General features: G+C 39.4%; 1 protein-coding gene across 3 annotated transcripts in view; it reads left to right on the plus strand.

Annotated features, from left to right (window-relative positions):
- Window positions 1-22,001, plus strand: part of LOC105494651 (signal peptide peptidase like 3) — a 143,420-nt gene that overhangs the window by 102,739 nt on the left and 18,680 nt on the right. For all 3 annotated transcript variants that reach the window (XM_011763288.3, XM_011763279.3, XM_011763298.3), the window contains exons 3-6: window positions 12,419-12,507; window positions 19,191-19,310; window positions 20,052-20,130; window positions 21,044-21,156. In XM_011763288.3, the coding sequence (XP_011761590.1) occupies window positions 12,419-12,507; window positions 19,191-19,310; window positions 20,052-20,130; window positions 21,044-21,156 (401 nt within the window). The remainder of the gene's footprint in view (window positions 1-12,418; window positions 12,508-19,190; window positions 19,311-20,051; window positions 20,131-21,043; window positions 21,157-22,001) is intronic.

The raw sequence follows: 22,001 nt of genomic DNA on the forward strand, positions 1-22,001 counted from the left end.
TTCCTTTTTATTGCTGAATAGTATTCTCTTTTGTTTTTCCATTCATTGGTTGATGGACATTTGGGTTGTTGCCCTTTTTTGGCTTTTATGAGTAATGTTACTGTGAACATTTGTGTACAAGTTTGTGTGGACATAACATATTTATTGCCCTCAAGCAGATACCTACTAGCGGAATTGCTGAGTCTAATGGTAATTCTTAGTCTTAACATTTTAAGAAATGCTTCTGTTTTCCAACGCAGCTATGCTGTTTTACATTCCCACTAGCAATGTATGAAGGTTCCAATTTCTCCACTTCTTCACCAACACTTGTTATTGTCTGTCTTTATGATTATAGCTATTCTGCTGTTCTGGTGGGTATGAAGTGGTATCTCTCTATAATTTTGGTTTGCATTTAATTCTTAATGCATACTGATGTTGAGCATCTTTTCATGTGCCCATTTGCCATCTATGTCTCTTCTTCTTTGGTGTCTTTTCAACTCTTTTGCCCATTTTTAAATTGGATTTTCTTCTTGTTGAATTTTGAGAGTTCTTTCTTTATTGTGAAAATGGGTTTTTTATAAGTGCCTCTGGGTTTGTCTTTTCACTTTCTGTATGTTTATAATTGTTATCTATTTCTTGAGGTACTGACTTTTATAAAATATTCCTCTTTAGTAACAGTTTCTGTCTTAACAGTGTTCAAAAGAGGCTATTTAGATTTTCTTGAGTTAGTTTTGGTCATTTGTTTTATAACTCTAGCATAACTATTTCCTTTTTTATAAAGGCAAGCACCTACCAATGCTTTCTTAGGTAGTGAGAGCAGTTCATTTACTTATAACCAAACCTACTCTAGGAAGACAACATCAGGTTAATAAGCCTGCAGAGATACTGAGTTCTTTGCTTATACCCAAGCGTACTCTAGGAAGACAACATCAGGTTAATAAGCCTGCAGGGATACTGACTGAGTTCTTTACTAAGAACTATACTTGATAGGATTGTGATGCCTTTCATTCTAAGTGCATATAATTGTAGTTAGACCTGGTTCACTAGAACAAGTGTCACTGTGGTTCACAAGTGTCATGATGTTCTAGTTGTGTGTAATGTGTTTATCTTTTGAGCTACCTTTTTTGTCATTCCATCATACACAGAAGCCTGAACTTTTTAGATGATGTAGGGAATGATTTTGTCCATTGCAGCATATGTAGACAAGTATTTTTTATATATTTAAGAATTTCATCAATTCACTATTAAATGTTCAATTTATAAAACCACTGTTAAGTTTTCTAGGAACACATATTTAACTTAACCTAAGTTTAACCATGTAATGTTTACCTTGAATCAGTGAGTCCCCTCTTCACTTCCAATAGTAGGATTATCAAAAAACACATTCTTTTCAAAATTTTTTATAAATTAAATTTTTTTTTTCTTATTTTCACTCTATTCTGGAGCTGAGAAAAAAATATTCCTAAAATATGAAGGGTAAAAATTTCCATTTGCTTTTCTCCTCCAGTATTCATGGTGTCCTCAGGTATCGGAATGCAAATGGATGAACAAGTATAGCTTTCAATAAACTGATATGCTCCCACCTCCATTTTGCTTCCTACAATTGTTTATTTGTGCTCTGCACTGCCCTATTTCAAAGATTTCAGAGCATGTACTAACTTTTGCAAGTTATTTCAAGGGAAATTAAAATGGGGCCAAAGAAAAGTAAAAGTATGAGTGGAGACAAAATAGAGCCAAAAAAGAAATGTAAAAATGCATACCATAATGCCAGCACCCTTGTTACTAGTGGTTCACAAAGACCACCATAAGGTTTGTAGCAGCCAGCTTTAAAAAGAAAGAATGTAAAACTCTCTCAGCTTCCTTCAATCAGAAGAACCCAGTTGTTCAGGTGAATTGCAACTGTTCTTGGCCTTAAGATCAGACAGACTTTTATCCTAAAGACCTTCGTAAAGAGGATATAACGTTAAGTTTCATTCATTTCACAGTAGGCATTCAAATAAATGTTGAATGAATTATAGTACCTTCAATATAAATTGGTGGTGTTGCATGAAAATGTGTTTTAGCAAAAGCAGTTTTGCCAAAATTGAAGGTGCACAGTGGGCAACAGGATGTTGTGGTTTGGATAACCAGCTTATTGCTAAGTGTGATCTAAGGTTATATTCTGGGATTTCTGGAGAAGTGAATGGGCTGTTAATTCTTAAACTGATTATTCTTGAATGTTGATCTGTTAATAAATATTGGTAGCAGACCAGGCACAGTGGCTCACGCCTGTAATCCCAGCACTTTTGGAGGCCAAGGTGGGAGGATCATGTGAGATCTGGAGTTCAAGACCAGCCTGGCCAACATGGTGAAACTCTATCTGTACCCAAAATACAAAAATTAGCCAGGCGTGTTGGTGCATGCCTGTAATCCCAGCTACTCAGGAGGCTGAGGCAGGAGAATCGCTTGAACTGGGAGGCAAAGGTTGCAGTGAGCCGAGATTGCGCCACTGCACTCCAACCTGGGCCACAAACTGAGTGAGACTACATCTCAAAATATATATATATATATATACACACACACACACACACGCACGCACGCACGCACGCGCGCGCGCGCACGCACACACACACACACACACACGCAGCAGCAGCCCAGAAATGTACTCTGTTGCCAGCTAAATACAGACCTAGTTGTCTTAACAGCACTCATGGTGCATTCATATTTTTATCAGAACCAAGGAACCTAACAATACCTAAATAGAAGCCCATGTTTCCCCTTGTCCTGAGGCAGGCGGTAGAAGTTCCCAAGGGCAGGCCTAGAATCTTCCTCAGAAAATCCTTTTTAATCCACTCTAGGACATAAAGAAATGAGTAGCTGATTTCCTAAAGTTCTGTTCTTTGCAACTGAATTCCACCCTGAAACAAATTTACGTCAAATATAACCAGATCTCTACCTCAGCCACACTAAAACCTTATTAAGGCACTCACAGAGTATTAACCTACTTCTTGATAAAGTGTCTGTAATAAACTTCATGTGAAATGTACATCAAAGTGACCAAAACACCAAACTGGAATTTATACTTACACCCAATTGAAAGTTGAAGAATGTTGATGAGTTGTCATTCTATCTGACACTAATTAGCTGACAGGGTCAGTGGCCATCTGGACCTTACCCAGTTCAAGGCTAAACCGTATCATTCACCTGTAAAGGCTCTTGGTCTTAATATTTCTCTGTAGTAAGATGGCATATGTGCAGCTCATCTAAAAATGATACCAGATCAAGTTTACTTGGGGAGAAATAGGTTTTTTGGTTTGTTTTTATGGAAAAAGCAGTATGTACTGATGTGGAAAGGTGTAGCGCATCAAGCAGTGAGCCCATTAGTTGTGTAACAGGGCCAAGGGAAAACTTCCTGTGTGCCCTCTGAATCCTTGCTGAAAAATCAACTGACAAATAGCAGATTAATAGAAGAGGCACACAGATTTGTTAATGTGCACAAAAGTCTTACAAAATGTAAGATCTCAAAACAAAAAAATGGCCAGATGGCTGATGCTTTTATACCACCTTGAGGTTACAGCAAGAATGAGGGCTTCGAGTGTGGCAAGACAGATTATGGTGGTCAATCAGGTTATGGTGGTGAGACAGGTTATGGGAGAGAGAAGAGGAGGCCCAGCAAGCACAGGTGGTCCTGTCATGTATCTAGATGCAACCTCACAGGTCACAGCCCTGAGAGAGAATAGATGGAATATGTTTCTTTCTGACCTTCTAAGGTGTCAGACTCTCAATCTTTCCTATGTCTGGACAAGGTAGGGCCTCAGATAAATGCCTCAGTCGCATCGGTGTATGTTTTCTCTACAGATGCAAATGTGCCCCACACAGCTTCTCTCAGCTATTCTTGTATTTCCAGCCCTTGTGAAAGCCATCTGAAATATGTCAAAGAAGTATATTTTTGGGTGAAATATTTTTGTTTCCTTCATAATTTTGCCAGGGCAGCAGGCATAAGTTGGGATTTGTGGTCACCCCACTCATGGAGTTTTTCTATGAATCAAAAGAAACCTTGCCTGTAAAGCACCTAACATAATGCCTGACGGTATGAGCTCAATCAAGCTCAACTATTATCACTTTAACCCTCTGGACTGTCAGCTGCTGAGTCCGAGACTGTCTCTTCCTCCCCAGATTCTTAGTCTGTCTTTCTTAGTGTAGGTTCTATGTAAGTATCAATAATTGGACATTTGTTTACCTCCTACACCTTGACCCATAACTACCTCCTGTTGAGTCATAGTTGATGAAAAGACAAAAAAAAAAAGCATATAATATGCTATAATTTAGATGGATTTTTTTTCTGTGATGGTAAATGGTTGTCTCTGATGAAAAAGCCATAGCTCAAGTCCTGCTGATCATTTAATCATTGATTTCTTTTTTTTGTTTTGTTTTTTGTTTTGAGACCAAGTTTCGTTCTTTTGCCCAGGCTGGAGTGAAGTGGTGTGATCTCAGCTTACTGCAACCTCCACCTCCCAGGTTCAAGCAGTTCTCTTGCCTCAGCCTCCTGAGTAGCTGGGATTACAGGTGTGCGCCACCAGGCCCAGCTAACTTTTGTATTTTTAGTAGAGACAGGGTTTCGCCATGTTGGCCAGGCTGGTCTCGAACTTCTAACCTCAGGTGATCCACCAACCTCAGCCTTCTAAAGTGCTAGGATTACAGGCATGAGCCACCGCACCTGACGTAAACGTTGATTTCAGTACCTAGACTTGCAAATATCCAGGATACAATTTGGATGGAGTGTATATTTATAACATTATATTAACATCATATTATATGTTACTGTATAGCAATAACAAGATTGTGAAGGCAGGTCAGGGTGGAAGAGAATGAAGAGTAGTCTTCTATGAAGATGTAACAAACTGTTCTCGGTCCAGCCTAGCAATCTGATGTCTATGCACTTATTAAATTACCAAATAAGCTAAGTTAAAGGTCTGTAATTGAAAATAGTCCTGGATAGCTCTGGAAGCAGAGTCTTCTGCAAAGACTTTATTTAAATAGCTTAAGTTTGCTGTCAGCTGTGCAGTGTGAGTAACATTACCAGACCCCAGTCATAGTGGCATGGGATCTGCTGAGCCCAGGCCCTTTAATCTTGTTTTATAAAACTGGAAGATATTAATCTTCCCAGCTTGAGCTAATAGGTAAGGCCCTACTAATTCATTTAGCCCCATTTCTGTTTTGTGCAGTGGTGACCCATGGTCTGCTTCTAACAACCAAACAAGGCTTGATTTTAGCTAAGCTTATTTGAGGCAGCAAGAAATTCAAGGTTTTCTGATTACACAGAGAACTAAGAAGAATGCTTGCTCTCCCTACCACTCCTCCACCCTCCCCCACCATCTGATAGTACCTCATTCCTGCCTAAGGCTTTCCTGCCCCTGCTACAGTTCTTGTCAGTTAGATGCTAAAAAAATGGACCAGCTAAAACTGGTTCGAAGTTGACCACTACTTTCTGCTACAGAAGGTCCCCAACTTACCAATGGTTTGACTTAATGATGGTTAGACTTAAGATTTTTCCACGTTATGATGGTACAAAGGCAGTATGATTTCAGTAGAAACCGTACTTCAAGTACACATACAACCATTCTGTTTTTCACTCTCAGTGTACAGTATTCAGTAAGTAACTGGAAATATTCAGCACTATATTACAAAACAGGCCTTTGTGTTAGATGATTTTGCCCAACTGTACGCTAATGTATGTGTTCTGAGCACGTTTAAGGTAGGCTGGGCTGACCTATGATGTTCAGTAGGTTAGATGTATGAATATTAAATGCATTTTGAACTCGAGATTTTCAGCTTGCCTGGGTTCATTGGGATATAACCCCATCGTAAGTCAGGGAGCAGCTGTATTTGAAAAAACGGGGAAATCTTGCCTTAAAACATCCAGGATGGAGTTATAAATAGTTCTCAATTAATAACAAATTGAAATAGAGTTATTATAACCCTTCATCCTGTCCCGCGGGGGGTTCTCAGCACCTATTCTCACTCATCCAGTCTCATGGGAGAGGCTCTGTAGCAGCTGTGCCTAGGGTTAAACCAAAGAGATGACTGGCAACCTTCCAATCCAGAATAGTGATATACTGCCAACAGAAAAAGTAAGAGAAGCTGGCAGTCTGTATAGCCCCAAGAGTAGAGATGTAGATAAAAATTCCTGCAAATTTAACCTGCTGTCACCAGATTCTGTGAAACAGAACATAACAAGTGTAGTTATTGTTACTCCATTCATAAGTGAATTTGAAAAACTTAGTTTAAATTAATACATTCTTTCCAAAGCATGCCCACAGGGAAGGAGCAGTCTTCACGTTCCATTGACTGCAGAGACGTTCCCATTAAATGCATCACCAATCCTAGAGTTTAGGTCCCTGCACATTGTTAGCTCTGCTGTGCGAAAACATGAATTAAAGCTTAAAAGATCATAGAAGTGAAACCATGTACTAGAAACTACCACAGGTGCCTTGGCAGGGGAAATACATGCAAAATATTACATCTAGTTTGTTGTGGAACTAATTAAAATTAATAGGAAAAAGTTTTTCAGGAGCCAGTTGCCATAGCTATTCCTCTAAGGGTGACTGAGGTATGAGCAGTAAGTGTATGTTTTAATCTCTGCTAATAAATATAATGTCTCAAATACTATATATGAATCATCTAAAATCCAAGGCTTTTTAAAAATAAACCCAAAGGAAAGCCAACATGTCAGACCCCTGACCATATTTCAGAAGGAGTCTTAACCATGTTTCAGGGAGTCCACCACATCTAAAAGTCATCGTGTTTTGGTCCTGCTGGGGAACTGTCACCCACTGGGGCTGCCCTCCAGTGGAACAGTTTGTTAAACAGTTCGTTGGCCAAATTTATATGTCACAGGGTGACATGTAACTAACCAGTCCCTACTCCATAGATTATCCTACCCAGACCTCCCATTTTAATTGAGGCTTCCTCAGTACCAGTAACAGATAAGGGAGTTTTAGACAGTGCCTGAAAGTACAGGAAACAAGAGTGGCAGCTTGAGTCAGGCTGTTAGTAGAGGGGCAAGTCTTTCGAATCCAGCAAGAAGTTTTGAGTCATAGACGTGGGAAACTACAAAGTTAAGAGCGTGATCAGTGTGACCTGAGCCCAATCGTTTGGTTAAGTTTCTTCCAGGAAGAATTATGACCTACCTCTTCATTCTAGGATCCTCTCCTTTCCTAAAGAAAGGGATAAAATTCATCAATGTTTCGTACCCCCAGGGACTTTTAAAGACATGAACAAATTTTAAAAGGCCTTTTCCTTCACTTAAAAATCTGCCCAGTTCAGGACCTATTTAAAAGAACTACCTAGAGCCACTTGTACTTCCAGCCAAGATAGAGGAACAGAGACTGAATTACCATCCCACCTGAAGCAACTTTAAAAACAATAAAAAACATGTAAACCTCATGACACAGCAGTTTTCAAGATATTTTTCATCAGACAGCAAAGGACAGTATTCCTGAGAGTTGAGGAATAGTTTTCCTATCATACTGTCTTAAGATAGTTTCCAGTCATGGTGCAGAGAGAAAGATTTCCTAAGTTGAAGAGAGGGAACTGAGAGTCCAAGAGATGGCTAGAGGCAGCTAGAGGTAATAGAACAGAGTACAAAAGAAAAGTGAGCTGCAAAATGAGAAAACACAGAGATCTACACAGACTCCTTGAACATTCATCACAGTTTTTTTGTTTGTTTGTTTTGAGTTGGAGTCTCACTGTGTCACCCAGGCTGGAGTGCAGTGGCACAATCTTGCCTCACTGCAACCTCCGCCTCCCAGGTTCAAGCAGTTCTCCTGCCTCAGCCTCCCGAGTAGCTAGGATTACAGGTACCCACCATCACACCTGGCTAATTTTTGTATTTTTAGTAGAGACAGGGTTTCACCATGTTGGCCAGGCTGGTCTCGAACTCCTGACCTCGTGATTTGCCCGCCTCGGCCTCTCAAAGTGCTGGGATTACAGGCATGAACCACCGCACTCAGCCTCATCACAGTATTAATTAGTATATGCATATGTGGAAATCACCTAAGGTGGAGGAAAGAATAATGTGAAAGGATTAGAAGGGAGAGTACCTGTTTCCAAAAGCCTGATTGGAAAAACTTACAATTCATTTGGCATTGGGTAGAGTACTGAGATCTTGCCTCAGTGATAGAGAATAATTACCCTAGACTGAGCACTGCTTCAGACCCTCCTAACAAATCATGGAAACAAAAATCAATTAAAGCCAGGTATCTAACAGCATCCCTGATCAAAGCTCAAAATTAATAGGAATAAAAAATATTTAGATAAGGTAAAATTCACAATGCCTAGCATGCATGCAGAGATGATCAGACAGGCAAAAAAGAAGGAAAACATGACCCAGGATAAGGAAAATAATCCGTCAATCAAAACTGGCCCAGAACTGACACAGATGTTAGCATAACATCAAAACAGATATACTGGTATTCCATATATACAAAAAGTTAGATACATGGAGGTTATTTTTATTTTATTTTATTTTTTGAGACAGAGTTGCTCTGTCATCCAGGCTGGAGTGCAGTGGCGTGATCTCACTGCAACCTCCACCTCCTGGGTTCAAGCGATTCTCCGGCCTCCCAAGTAGCTGGGACTATGGGTGTGGGCCACCACGCCTGGCTAATTTTTGTATTTTCAGTAGAGATGGGGTTTCACCATGTTGGCCAGGCTGGTTTCGAACTCCTGGCCTTGAGAGATCCACCCACCTCAGCCTCCCAAAGTGCTGGGATTACAGTCATGAACCACTGTGCCTGGCCAATACGTGGAAATTATAAAGAAGAACCAAATCAAACTTTCAGAAATCAAGACAGCAATGTCTGAGATGAAAAATACACTGGATGGGAATAACAGCAATTAGACATTGCAGAAGAAAAGATTAGTGAACTTGAAGGCACAGCAGTAGAAATTATCCAAAATGAAGTACAGAAAAGAATAATGTTTTAAACATGAAAAGAGCATAATGGAGAAATCACTGAACATTAGAGAGAAACCTCCAGTGGCCTACTATTGAGTCCCTGAAGGAGGAGAAGAAAGGGAGGGACAGAATAATACATGAAGAAATAATGGCCAGGTTTTTTCTAAATTTGATGATAACTATAATCTGCAGATTCAAAAAGCTTAATGAAAAAATAAGGAAATAAGACAAGTAGGAAACAGTCTCAAACTATTTTGAGGTTTGAAAATGATAGTCTCAAACCTAATTGTATCACTAATCACATTCAATGAAATTGGTCTACACACCTCTTTAAAACAGCAGTTGTCCAGGTGTGGTGGCTCACACCTCTAATCCCAGCACTTTGGGAGGCCAAGGCAGGCGAATCATGAGGTCAGGAGTTCAAGACCAGCCTGGCGAACATAGTGAGACCCCGTCTCTACTAAAAATATAAAAATTAGTGGGGTATGGTGGCATGCGCCTGTAGTCCCAGCTACTTGGGAGGCTGAGGCAGGAGAATTGCTTGAACCCGGGAGGCGGAGCTTGCAGTGAGCCAAGACTATGCCATTGCACTCCAGCCTGGGTGACAGAGTGAGACTCTGTCTAAAAAAAGTAAAAATAAGTAAAACAGCAATTGTGAGATTGAATAAAAAAGCAAGACCCAAATATATGCTGCTTACAAGAAGCACACTATAAATATAAAGCCAAAAAAGGTTAATCTCTGTTGTCTAGTGGTTAAAATTTTTTAAAAAAAATTTTTTTAAGTAAAAGGTTGGGAAAAGATACACACTGCTTATACTCATCTACAGAAAGCTGGAATGGCTGTATTAATATAAGACAAAGCAGCTTTCAGAGTAAAGAATACTGCCACAGACAAGAAGGTTATTTGGTAATGACAGAGGTCAATTAAGAGAATATAACAATCATAAATGTTTATATATCTAATAAAAGATCTTCAAAATACATGAAGCAAAAACTGAGAGAACTCCAAGGAGAAATAAATCCACAAATATAGCTGAAGATTTCGGTACCACTCTCAATAATTGATAGAATAAGTAGGCAGAAAATCAAAGATACAGTGGATTTCAACAATACTCTTAATCAATTTGACCTAATTGGCATTTATAGAACATTTCATCCAACAACAGAACACATGCTGTTCTCAAGTGTATGTGGAATATTTACTAATACAGACCATATATGGGGACTTGAAACAAATCTCAATACATGTAAAAGGATTCAAGTATGAAATCTGATCTGCATTAGCCCAGGCTGCCATGAAATACCCATAGACTGGGGCTTAAACAACAAATGTGTTTTTTCAGAGTTCTGGAGATTGGAATTCTTAGGTCAGGGTGTCAACGTGGTTAGATTCTGTTTTCCAGAGTATCTGCACCAGTTCACGTTCCCACTAGTAGTGTATGAAGGTTCCAGTTTTACATCCTTGTGTCCTTGCCAACAGTTAGTTATCTGACTTTTTTACTATAGCCATCTTGCTATGTGGGAAGTGGTTTCTCATGGTAGTTTTTTTGTTTTGTTTTGTTTTGTTTTGTTTGTTTTCAGGAGACAGTGTCTCACTTTGTTGCTCAGGCTGGAGTGCAGTGCCGCCATCAGCCTTCACCTCCTGGGCTCGAGTGATCTCCTACCTCAGGATCCTGAGTAGCTGAGACTGTAGGCACATGCCACCACACTCAGCTAATTCTTTTATTTTTTATAGAGATAAGGTCTCACTGTGTTGCCCACAGGGGTCTCAAGTGATCCTCTTCTTGCCTCAGCCGCAAAGTGCTGGGATTCCAGGCATGATGAGCACACTGCTCCCAGCCAGTTTCTCATGGTTTTGATTTGTATTTCCCTGATGACTGACGGTGTTGAACATCTTTTCATGGCCTCATTGGCTATTTGTGTGTCTTCTTTGAAGAAATGTCTCTTCAGATCCTTTGTTCATTTTAAAATCAGGTTGTCCTTCTTATTATTGAGGTGTAAGAGTTCTTTATATATCCTAGACACAAGTCCTTTATCATATATATGATTTGCAAAGATTTTCTCCCATCCTATGGGTTGTCTTTTGACTTTTTTGATAGTATCCTTTGAAGCACATAAGTTTTTAAGTTTTTCTCTGTTTTTTACTCGTGTTTTTGGCATATCTAAGAATCCACTCCAAATCCAAGGTCACAAAGATTGACCATGTGTTTTTATCTAAAAGTTGTGTAGTTTTAGAAGTCAGTTCCTCTGTCCTACCAGCCACATTTCAGTGAGCACATAATGTGGCTAATGTCCACAGCACTTGTCAGTGCAGATAAAGACCATCATAACAGAAAGTTCTTTTGGACAAACAAACACAACCCCTCCCTCGCCTTTTTTTTTGAGACAGAGTCTCGCTCTGTCGCCAGGCTAGAGTGCAGTGGCACAATCTCGGCACACTGCAACCTCTGCCTTCCAGGGTCAAGCAATTCTCCTGCCTCAGCCTCCCAAGTAGCTGGAACTACAGGTGTGCACCACCATGCCCAGCTAATTTATGTATTTTTAGTAGAGACCATGTTGGCCAGGATGGTCTCTATCTTCTGAACTTGTGATCCACCCACCTCAGGCTCCCAAAGTGGTGGGATTAGAGGCATGAGCCACTGCGCCCGGCCCACAAACCCCCTCTTTACAGGAAAACACTAGTGGAAAATTAGCTAAGGACTTGGATAGATAGTTCACAAAAAAAGAAATAAATGAGCAAGCTTTTGTACACAACATTGTTCACTGGTTAAGGAACAATGTGACATGCCATTTTTAGTTCCCCAGATTGACAGTGACTACTTCCTTCAGGTCTCGACTCTGAAGTCATTGTCGCTGAGGCCTTCCTGTCCATCCTGTCTAAAGTTTCAAACCCTAAGTCCTGCATTTCCTACTTTTCCTCCTTAGCACCTGCCATTAACACACTATGTATTGAACTTATTTTTCTGGTCTATTATGTCTCCCCCCTTGAATATAAGATCCAGTCATGTGTTTGCTATTTATTGTCCCTCCAGTACCTAGAACAGCTCAAATTTGTTTTGTTGTTGAATTGCAGCTGACAGGGTATAGGGAAATGAGGGCTCTCATACACTGATGAGAGAGTAAATTGATGCAGCCTTTTTGCAGACAGTTGTGTGGTATGTAAAAGTCTCAAAATGTGCTTGCCCTTTGACATTTCTCCTTCTAGGTTTTTATCATAAGTAAGTAATTAAGGATATTATATGCTCAGAGATAGGAGTGGAAGGTTCAGCTGCCTTGGAATGCTTTCATCTGCAGTCAGGAAAACTCTTGAACTGACACATTGGAAGGACTGAAGATTGTTTTTTAAAATGTGTCAAGAGCTCTTTTTCAGAGTTGTTCAAAAGAGACCTTCTTTTCTTTCCTAATTCCTTGGCATTTAAAAATATTGTCATATTATGACTTTTCTGACCTGCTTCTTTTGTAAGCAAAACTACAACTTAACTACAAAATTTTTTTCCACAGGTCCCTTAATATGGACTTTGAAAATCAAGATAAGGAGAAAGACAGTAATAGTTCTTCTGGGTCTTTCAATGGCAACAGCACCAATAATAGTAAGATATTTTACGTCAATTAACTTCTGTGCATGTAGTTTTCTTAATTTGGCTATTTCTGTACCTCCAGTTAATAATTTACTGGGTTCAAGGATTTATGATTGGTATAAAAAAATCATCGAATTATACCTAAAATGAGTGAATTTTATGGTATGTAATTGTACCTCAATAGTATTAATAAAAATGTTTGATGTTTATTATGGAAAGATTTGAATTTGAAGTGACTTGATTTGATAATATTAATACATTTGTATTGAGATTGAGATCTGCCATGTACTTGACATTCTGTTAGATCTTTTGAAAGATGCAAAAGTATAAGAGAAATTATTGCCAATATGTTTTTTAAAAAGTGCCAAGATATCCAGGCACAGTGTTTCACGCCTGTAATCCCAGCACTTTGGGAGGCCAAGGCAGGCGGATCACTTGAGGTTGGGAGTTCAAGATCAGCCTGACCAACATGAAGAAACCTCGTCTCAAAAATACAAAATCAGCCGGGTGTGGTGGCTCATGCCTCTAATTCCAGCTACTTCTGAGGCTGAGGCAGGAGAATTGCTTGAACCCGGGAGGCAGAGGTTGCAGTGAGTCGACATTGTGCCATTGCACTCCAGCATGGGCAACAAGAGCGAAACTCCATCTCAAAAAAAAAAAAAAGTGCCAAGATAGAGATGGCAAATACCTCTTCACTTCCTATATATGGGGCAAGTACCTTTTTTCAGTGACCCTTACCATAGCCTCAGAATCCCCCACATACAGCTGTTATCAGAGGAAGCTCTACAGATGAAATCATTTTGACATCCATGTAGAAGGAGAATGAAGAGATGGGCAAGTCAGGTGAGCAGCAACAGGTCAGATAAGGTTTCTTTACAACAGAAGGTGGATTTGACTTAGTGAATGTGGATAGGTGGAGAAGTCGTCTTTTCAGGTTAGAGGAGCATATAATAACAGGCACAGAGATCACGACCTGTAGGACAGGGTAAGGGCGCCACCTAAGAGAGAGGAAATGCTAGAGATCTAATAAAAAGGTAGATCAAATATTGATTGGAGGACCATGGATGTTAAATTGAAAAGAGATCATTTATTATGTATCTTAGTTTCTGTAGTTACTATAGTGCACTGTCAACCAAGTTGTATTTGCCCAGTTTTCACCGGGCACAGGCCGAGTCACATGTGTTTCATTGTCCCGGGCAGTGCCAAAGTGGGCATGATAAAGATGGTAAGTAGAATCATTTAAATATAATGAGTCTTTTCTTAAATTTATGACATGGATCCTTGTATGATATAAAATTCCATACCAGTAGTTATTACCAGTGCTAGGAACCACATAAAACCTGGTGCAAAATCTGATTTTTAGATTAAATTATTACATAGCAGCTTACCTTCTATCAACGTGTTAAGCCAAATCACTTTATACTCCTGAAACTCTTTTTAAAAGTCCCGTATTATATAGCACATATGCAAGTGATGTTATTAAACCAGATATAAATCTGCTGTAGGTTGCATCACAGAAAATCTACCTGTATTATTACGTCTAAGTTTAATCCCAAAAACAAGAAGTGGTTGTATCAGTCTGTACACTGGAAAGAAGTTACCTGGTAATATAGCTCCTTTTTTTTTTTTTTAAGATGGAGTCTTGCTCTGTCATTCAGGCTGGAGTGCAACGACGCAATCTCAGCTCACTGCAACCTCTGCCACCTGGGTTCAAGCAATTCTTCAGCCTCAGCCCCCGAGTAGCTGGGATTACAGGCGCCTGCCACCATGCCTGGCTACTTTTTGTATTCTTAGTAGAGATGGGGTTTCGCAGTGTTAGCCAGACTGGTCTCGAACTCCTGATCTCAAATGATCCGCCTACCTTGGCCTCCCAACGTGCTGGGATTACAGGCATGAGCCACTGCACCCAACCTAAATGGTCTTTTTCTTAACTCTGCCAGCTATGTTGTATTAAATTATCCTTGACAACATTTCTTCAGTGCCTGCTCTGAGCAGTAGATACCAATGGGATAAGGACAGATTACCATAGAATGCAAAATTCACTTCCTCAAAGAAGAACATAATGAAGAAGCCATTACAAAGATGGCCGACCAGTACTTGATTATGGAATATAATATTATTACAGATCGAAAGGACGGCATGGAAAACAGGCTGCATTTATCAAGCATCAAATAAATAATAGAAAGATGGACAGAGAAACAGAGAGTTTGTAGTTGCTAAGGGAATGGAAGTCCTGAATGATTAACAGTGTAGAACAATTGGGGAGAAGGTTTTAAGAAAAAGAAAGTATAAATTTACTGTTAAGATTTTTGTCAAGAGTGTTTCAGACTGATAGAAGGAGACAGTAATCAGATAGAAGTTTTAAAAAGACTGTAGCTGCCAACTCCCAAAATAATAAGAAACAAGGAATTTGTAGAGACAGGAGAGTAGGAAAAGTTGTAGGTGTAGCCAGCATCATTGGTGGGGTATAGGGGTGAAGGGTTACTCTATGATTACATGCTTTGAATATGTCAGAAATGATTCTACTGTCCTTAATTATAATAGGAGCTAGAAGAAGGAGAAGCATTAAGTGAGACTCGACAGAGGGTTAGATGGGCCATGTGACTCATGCCCCAAAAAATCAGAACTTAAAAATGGAGAAATCTCTTTGTAATTGAATGTTTCTCCCTGCAGGGTGCCCTAGGGTATTTGACCAAAAGACTGGGTAATTATTACTTCGGATTATAATAATGTTCCACCTATCTGGGCAACTGGAAACACATGGAAGTAAGACGAAGAGTTGATCAGGCCTGCCAGGAACTATGGCACTCAACTCATTAGAAAGCAGAAAAGTAAAAGTGAAAAAGTGAAGACAGTAATGAAAGAGCACTACGTGCCCACCACCAGAATAGCTAAAATTAAAAACCTTGACTATTCCCAGTGTCGATGAGGATGCACAGCAACAACAAAGAACCCTCTCGCATTATTGGAGAGCACGCGTTAGTATGGTCACTTTGGAAGGCAGTTTGATGTTACCTACTAAAGGTGACAATGTAAACACTCTTGGACCCCGCAGTGTCACTCCTAGTTATATATGCAACAAATACAATCACATGTGCGTCAAGTCATGTGCAAGAGTGCCTAGAGCAGCATTATTTGTAATAACCAAAAAATTGGAAACAATCCACATGTCAGCCATAGAACGGATAAATAAATTTTACTGTATTCATACAGTGAAAACAAGTGAACTTCTATAGCTACATAAAACAGCATGGATGATTCTCACAAATAACATTGAGTGAAAGAAGCCAGACACAAAAAATTAACTACATAACTCAGTGTATATAAAATTTAGGAAACAAGCAAAATAGTATTTAAGGAATTGCATGCTTGGGTGGAAAACGTGTCATAATTCAGGATAGCAGTTCCCTTCAGGAGAATGAGAGAGAGAGAGAGAGAGAGAGAGAAGTGATTGAGAGGGACACAAAGGAAGATTTCTAGGGTTGGTTTGTTTCTTGACTTGAATTGTATTAAATATGTAATAATTCACTGAACTCTACATTTTTGTGCTTTTCTGTGTGTGATGCTTCACAATAAAAAAGGTTAGAAAGAGAGTGACAGGAATGGGGGTGGAGGGCAGGAGTTCCCTCCAGGTCCTCTGTTTTCCCCTGACCTTGTTCTGACTTCTGTATCTGCCCCCAAGAAGCCAATATAGAAGCTTATTTTCCCGTGGCACATCAGTCCTTCATTTAAGTAGTATTAAGTGTAATTTTAAAAAGAAGCCATGAACACCCCTGCCCAATTATCTGACATCTTCAAGTCTTTTACTAAACTGCAGTTATAATTTATTTGAGTTATAGAGATTGATGGAGATTTATAGTTGGGATTCTCATCTTTAGCAGAGATACACATTTTAATCTCCCTGCTTAGATTGTAAACTTCATGAGATCTGGAAATGACTTTTAATCCCTCCTGTTGCTTACTATATATATAATAAGTGTTCAGCAAATAGTCAAAAGCATCCTTCTTACAGGGAGGTGCAAAATCAGTAATTTTCTTAACAGTTACTGGTTTATTGCTCAGTGTCTATTTCATACCAGACATGCATTTAGCCTGTAGCCATGTTCATTGAATGTTAAAAATAATGTTGCTGTACAAAATTTTTAATTCCATTACCAAGCCTATTTCCTATGTTGATTTTTGCCTTAAAGATAATGCAATTGCACTTGCGTATGTCCTCCCAATTGTGGCTACTCTGTTTTTGCTTTGCTCAGTTTTGCTTTGTTTTTAGGTCACTGGAGTTTGGCTAAAATTTCTAATTAATTACCTCCTTCCCCTTCAAGACCTTTATCTCCAGAACTTTAGGAGATGCAGTACTAAAGTCATGGACATTGTTTTAGGTAGCATATTGTCAGGAACTAAAGGTACTTTGCTTGCCCTGTGACATTGCCTCCTGGTTCAAAAATCTGTGGTTTAAAAAAAAAAAAAAAAATCTGTGCATTCTAATATTCCAGAAAGGTCCTTTGTATTCAATTTTGCATTTAATTGCAGACTGAACTTTTAAAATTTAGCTTTATTATAAACAAATGCATCTCTTAGATACCTCACCACTGCAGGCTTTATTGTAGCTAGTCATTTAATTTTCTGATCATACTTTGAACCAGTATGATCTGTAGACTGTACGATGCTTTGTTGCTATGATAAACAGTTATTTATTTGAGAAACCATTATTTTATGTAGTGAAAGGCACTGAAAATCTTCCTCAAGCAGTTCTTTGAACTACTGTAGAGCACTTACATTTAAAAACTATTTAGGTAAAATGTAGTTAGAGATTTCATAGAGTTTTGTCTAATGGATACACTTCCCAAAGTGATCCATGGGCCAAACTGGATGGATTTGGCTAGAGGCAGGACAGACTGCTTCCAAGATAATTTGTGTTTGTCATGGCACATAGTTGACTTTTCCTAAATTGAACTGCCCTATTCCTAAGTGAATTACTTCACTCATCTACCTAGTCCCTGAGAAGCAATTTTGTTTTATAGATATAGTTAATCAAAAACCCTAAATAGCTCTTTTGGGGACAGGCAAATTTAAATACCTAAGAGAAATTTTGTTGATCATTGCAACCCTTTGTGTCTTGCTATGTTTATCCTGGTTACATATTTTATTTGTAGCCTTAATATAATGAAGAGACTTTTTTTTTTTTTCTTTTTGCCTTTGACTCCTGAGCTCAAGTGAGCCTCCCACTTCAGCCTCCCAAGTAGTTGGAACTACAGGCTCAAGATACCATGCCTAATTTTTTTTTTTTTTTTTAATTTTCTGTAGAGATAGGGTCTCCTTATTTTGACCAGGCTGGTCTTGAACTCCTGGCCTCAAGTGATCCTCCTGCCTTAGCCTCTCAAAGTACTGGGATTACAGGCATGAGCCACTGCACCCAGCCTTTTTCTTCTATTATTTCATTATTATAGATCATATGAAGATTTCTTTGATTCCTTTTGTGCACTTTTCTTTATTAATGGTTCTCAATTCTAGATGCAAAATACAGTTTTGTGAGGAGTTTTTAGCTGGGCCTAACCCCTGTGATTTCATTTAATTTGTCTGGGTTTGGACTTTTTTTTTTTTTTTTTTCTCCTGGAGACAGAGTCTCACTCTGTCATCTAGGCTGGAGTGCAGTGGCGTGATCTCGGCTCACTGCAAGCTCCATCTCCCAGGTTCACGCCATTCTCCCACCTCAGCCTCCCAAGTAGCTGGGACTACAGGCACCCATCACCACGCCCAGCTAATTTTTTGTATTTTTAGTAGAGACGGGGTTTCACCATTCACAGGCTGGTCTTAATCTCCTGACCCCGTGATCTGCCTGCCTCGGGCCTCCGAAAGTGCTAGGATTACAGGCGTGAGCCATCGCGCCCGGCCTGTAATTTTTTAAAAACTCTAATGGGAAGCCAAGAATTTGAGAACCCCTTTGCTAAATCCTACTCTAGCCTAAGAGATTATTTTCCCCCATTCATCTCCTATTCTGGTACCTTAAAATGTTCCCATAAAATATTTTTTTTTTTTGTAAATATTGAATAGATACGGGGGTCTCACTGTGTTGCCCAGGCTGGTCTTGAACTCCTGGTCCCAAGCCATCCTTCCACTTCAGCCTCCCAAAATCCTGGGATTACAGGCTTAAGCTACCACATCTGGCCAAATAAAATTTTTCTCATTTGCTGTTTTCAGCTATGGCTTCTTGTCCTCCTCTCCCCCTATCAGCCAAGTCAGTTCTCAACTATTAGCAACAATTGGAAAGCGTGAAAATGAGTACATTAAACCCACCGGTGATGAGAAGTCCTTTTAGTCAATGGGTTTAAACCACCTCTTTTACCAAACCTATGTGCAAGACCACAGATTTACTCAAATTGACTAATCTGGGTTTTTACTACCTCTTTTTTGTTCTTGGTGGTGGTTTGGATCCTGTCATCCAGATGGTTAACACCAGGAGGTAGTAGTTCACTTCAACAAATATTCTTGAGCGTCTACTGTAATGAAAGCACCATGAAGAGAACAAGGAGCTCATAATCTCATTAGGAAAGAAAGACTCGTAGGGCCTGGATAATCCATGTTTTACATATAATCCCTAGAACTGTCTGCATTTTTGCAAGTTAATGTATATGAAGTACATAGGCACAGTGCCTGTTGCATAATAAGTTATTAATCTGTCTGTTTTTCTCTTTCAGGCATCCAAACAATTGACTCTACCCAGGCTCTGTTCCTTCCGATTGGAGCATCTGTCTCTCTTTTAGTAATGTTCTTCTTCTTTGACTCAGTTCAAGTAGTTTTTACAATATGTACGGCAGGTAAATATGAGTTTCTCTGTCTAGTCTTAACATACTAAAAGGAAAATTTTTCACCTTTATCACTGTTCAAAAATTAAGATTTATATACCATGTCATGTAAGTTTTTCTTCATAAATCTTGGCTTCATCTCTTCCCTCTCAACCATGCCGCCCTTCCCCAACTCCTTCTTGAACCACTTTATCCACATCATCTGTTGAGACCTGCCCACACAATTTCAAAGAAAGGCTGGAGATGTGAAAATGCAGGGATTTTATCACACCAGAGCAATATTGCTCTGCTTTGGCTGTGGCGCCTTTTCTAGATTACTAGTAGTTTACCAGACGGTTGAGCTTGGCATAGAGGTCATTGTCAGCCTCTACCCACGTTCTTGCAGGTAGAAACATGGATAGCTAATCAAAGTGATTGGACTGTCAGCTCTTTGATGTGTTTTCAAGCTAAGCATTGATGGAAATGTTTAAAAAAAAAAAATCATCAGCAAAATTCTACAAGACTTGTTAGGAGGTCATCCCATGGCCTGCTGCTGTTTATCTTTTAGAAAACTTACCTATGCTTTCCCCTACTTCAAATCAGGTACTTTTTTTATTGAAGAGGTTTTTTGTTCAGTATTAAAGGGGAAGATATTTTTCTTCTCTAGTCAATTAACTGTATCCACTTGTCTAGTGTTTTGGGGAATGAAATTTCTATAAGTCATGCCATTTTTCTTCTAGTTGTTTAAAAAAATTATACCTTTTCTTTCTCTAGTTCTTGCAACGATAGCTTTTGCTTTTCTTCTTCTCCCGATGTGCCAGTATTTAACAAGACCCTGCTCACCTCAGAACAAGTAAGGAATTGGGACTTTCCTCTTAAATTATAAACTTGTATATATTTTTCTGTCATATTTGATAGCATTATTAGGAGTCTCAATTTCTGGTATTGGCTGGAGCACAGAAATGCCAGAAGACCGGGAAGTGAGACATTTGATCTTTAAAACCAGAAGCTAGTACTTCCTTTTGTACCTTCTCATGTCAGAGGAAATACAAACAAAACTTAGGAAGTCTGAATGTGCTTCCTACTTAGATCTTTGAAAGATGAGCAGTTTTTTTTTTTTGAAACAGTGCTTTCATTCCTTTACTGTAAGTTGATGAAATATGAGAATAGTGGTTAAACTCAAACATTCTTCTTTGCCTTTGGTCTTAGGTGGCCTGGATATATGCTACCTACTTGCATTTAATCCTAGTATTCACACTTTAACTCAAACTCATTGCTGCGCAGAAACAAAATTCTGTGCTAATGGAGATGCTGAACGCACTTAGGAAACCAGTCACTGGTGGCAGCTGATGTTCCCAGGAATTAGTGATAACAAAAAGATTTACCATCTTCTAAATAGAGTAATACTATCTTTGGTAAATGCGTTGAATTGTTGGCATTTCTTCATTTTGTTTTCCTCATAAGAATAGAATTTCCTCCATACTTACTAGCTTTTCCAGAGGTCGATATTGTCACTTCAAACTTCTAAATGCCACTGTTGATAATTGGTCCCAAAAAGACATTTTCAGATGGTGCAGAGGTATATTCCTGTGAGTTTTCCATAAGTTTCTCCAAAAAAGGATCGAGTATTTTGGATTTCAAACTGTCTTGGTATTGTCTGCTATTCTAATCCAGCCATCATGAACTCTGATCATGAAATACCAAAGGAGAGTTTGGTTATTGAATAAAGTGTGCCCACTGTCCAATAAGCGTTGTGTGTTTTCCAGGATTTCCTTTGGTTGCTGTGGACGTTTCACTGCTGCTGAGTTGCTGTCATTCTCTCTGTCTGTCATGCTCGTCCTCATCTGGGTTCTCACTGGCCATTGGCTTCTCATGGATGGTAAGTGACTAATTTGCGACAAATTGTAATTTTCCTTTATAGAGTTTTATAGATACTTGAGGATATTCACAGATATGTACAGCTGTCACTACAATCAACTTTTAGAGCATTTTCACACCCACCCCCGCCAAAACCAATGAGCAGTCATTCCCCTTACCCACCACCCCACCCCAGCCCCAGGTATCCACTAGTCTCTACTTTGTTTCTATGGATTTCTCCATTCTGGACATTTTCCATAAATGGAATCATACATTATGTGACCTTTTGTGTCTGACTTGTTTCACTTAGCTTGTTTTCAAGGCTCATCTATGCTGTAACCTGTATCAGCACTTTTTATGGCTGAATACTGTTCCATTATATGGATACACTAATTTTATTTATTCATTTACTGATTATTTCCACTTTTTAGGCTATTATGAATGATGCCTCTTTGAATATTAATGTACAATGTGCAGACTGTGCTTTCTTATATAAATGGAGGCTTGGCCCAGTGGCTAATGCCTGTAATCCCAGCACATTGGGAGTCTGAGGCAGGAGTATCACTTGAGACCAAGACCAGTCTGGACAACATAGCAGGATCCCATTTCTACAAAAATAAAAATCATCTGGGCATGGTGCACCTATAGTCCCAGCTACTTGGGAGGCTGAGGTGGGAGGATCCCTTGAGCCCAGGAGTTCAAGATTACAGTGAGCTATGATCATGCTACTGCACTCCGGGCTCAGCAACAGAGTGAGACCCTGTCTCTTTAAAAAGTAACAGTAGGCCGGGTGCGGTGGCTCAAGCCTGTAATCCCAGCACTTTGGGAGGCCGAAACGGGTGGATCACGAGGTCAGGAGATCGAGAC

The sequence above is a fragment of the Macaca nemestrina genome, chromosome 10, assembly GCF_043159975.1.
Source record: "Macaca nemestrina isolate mMacNem1 chromosome 10, mMacNem.hap1, whole genome shotgun sequence".
Taxonomy (NCBI): Eukaryota; Metazoa; Chordata; class Mammalia; order Primates; family Cercopithecidae; genus Macaca; species Macaca nemestrina.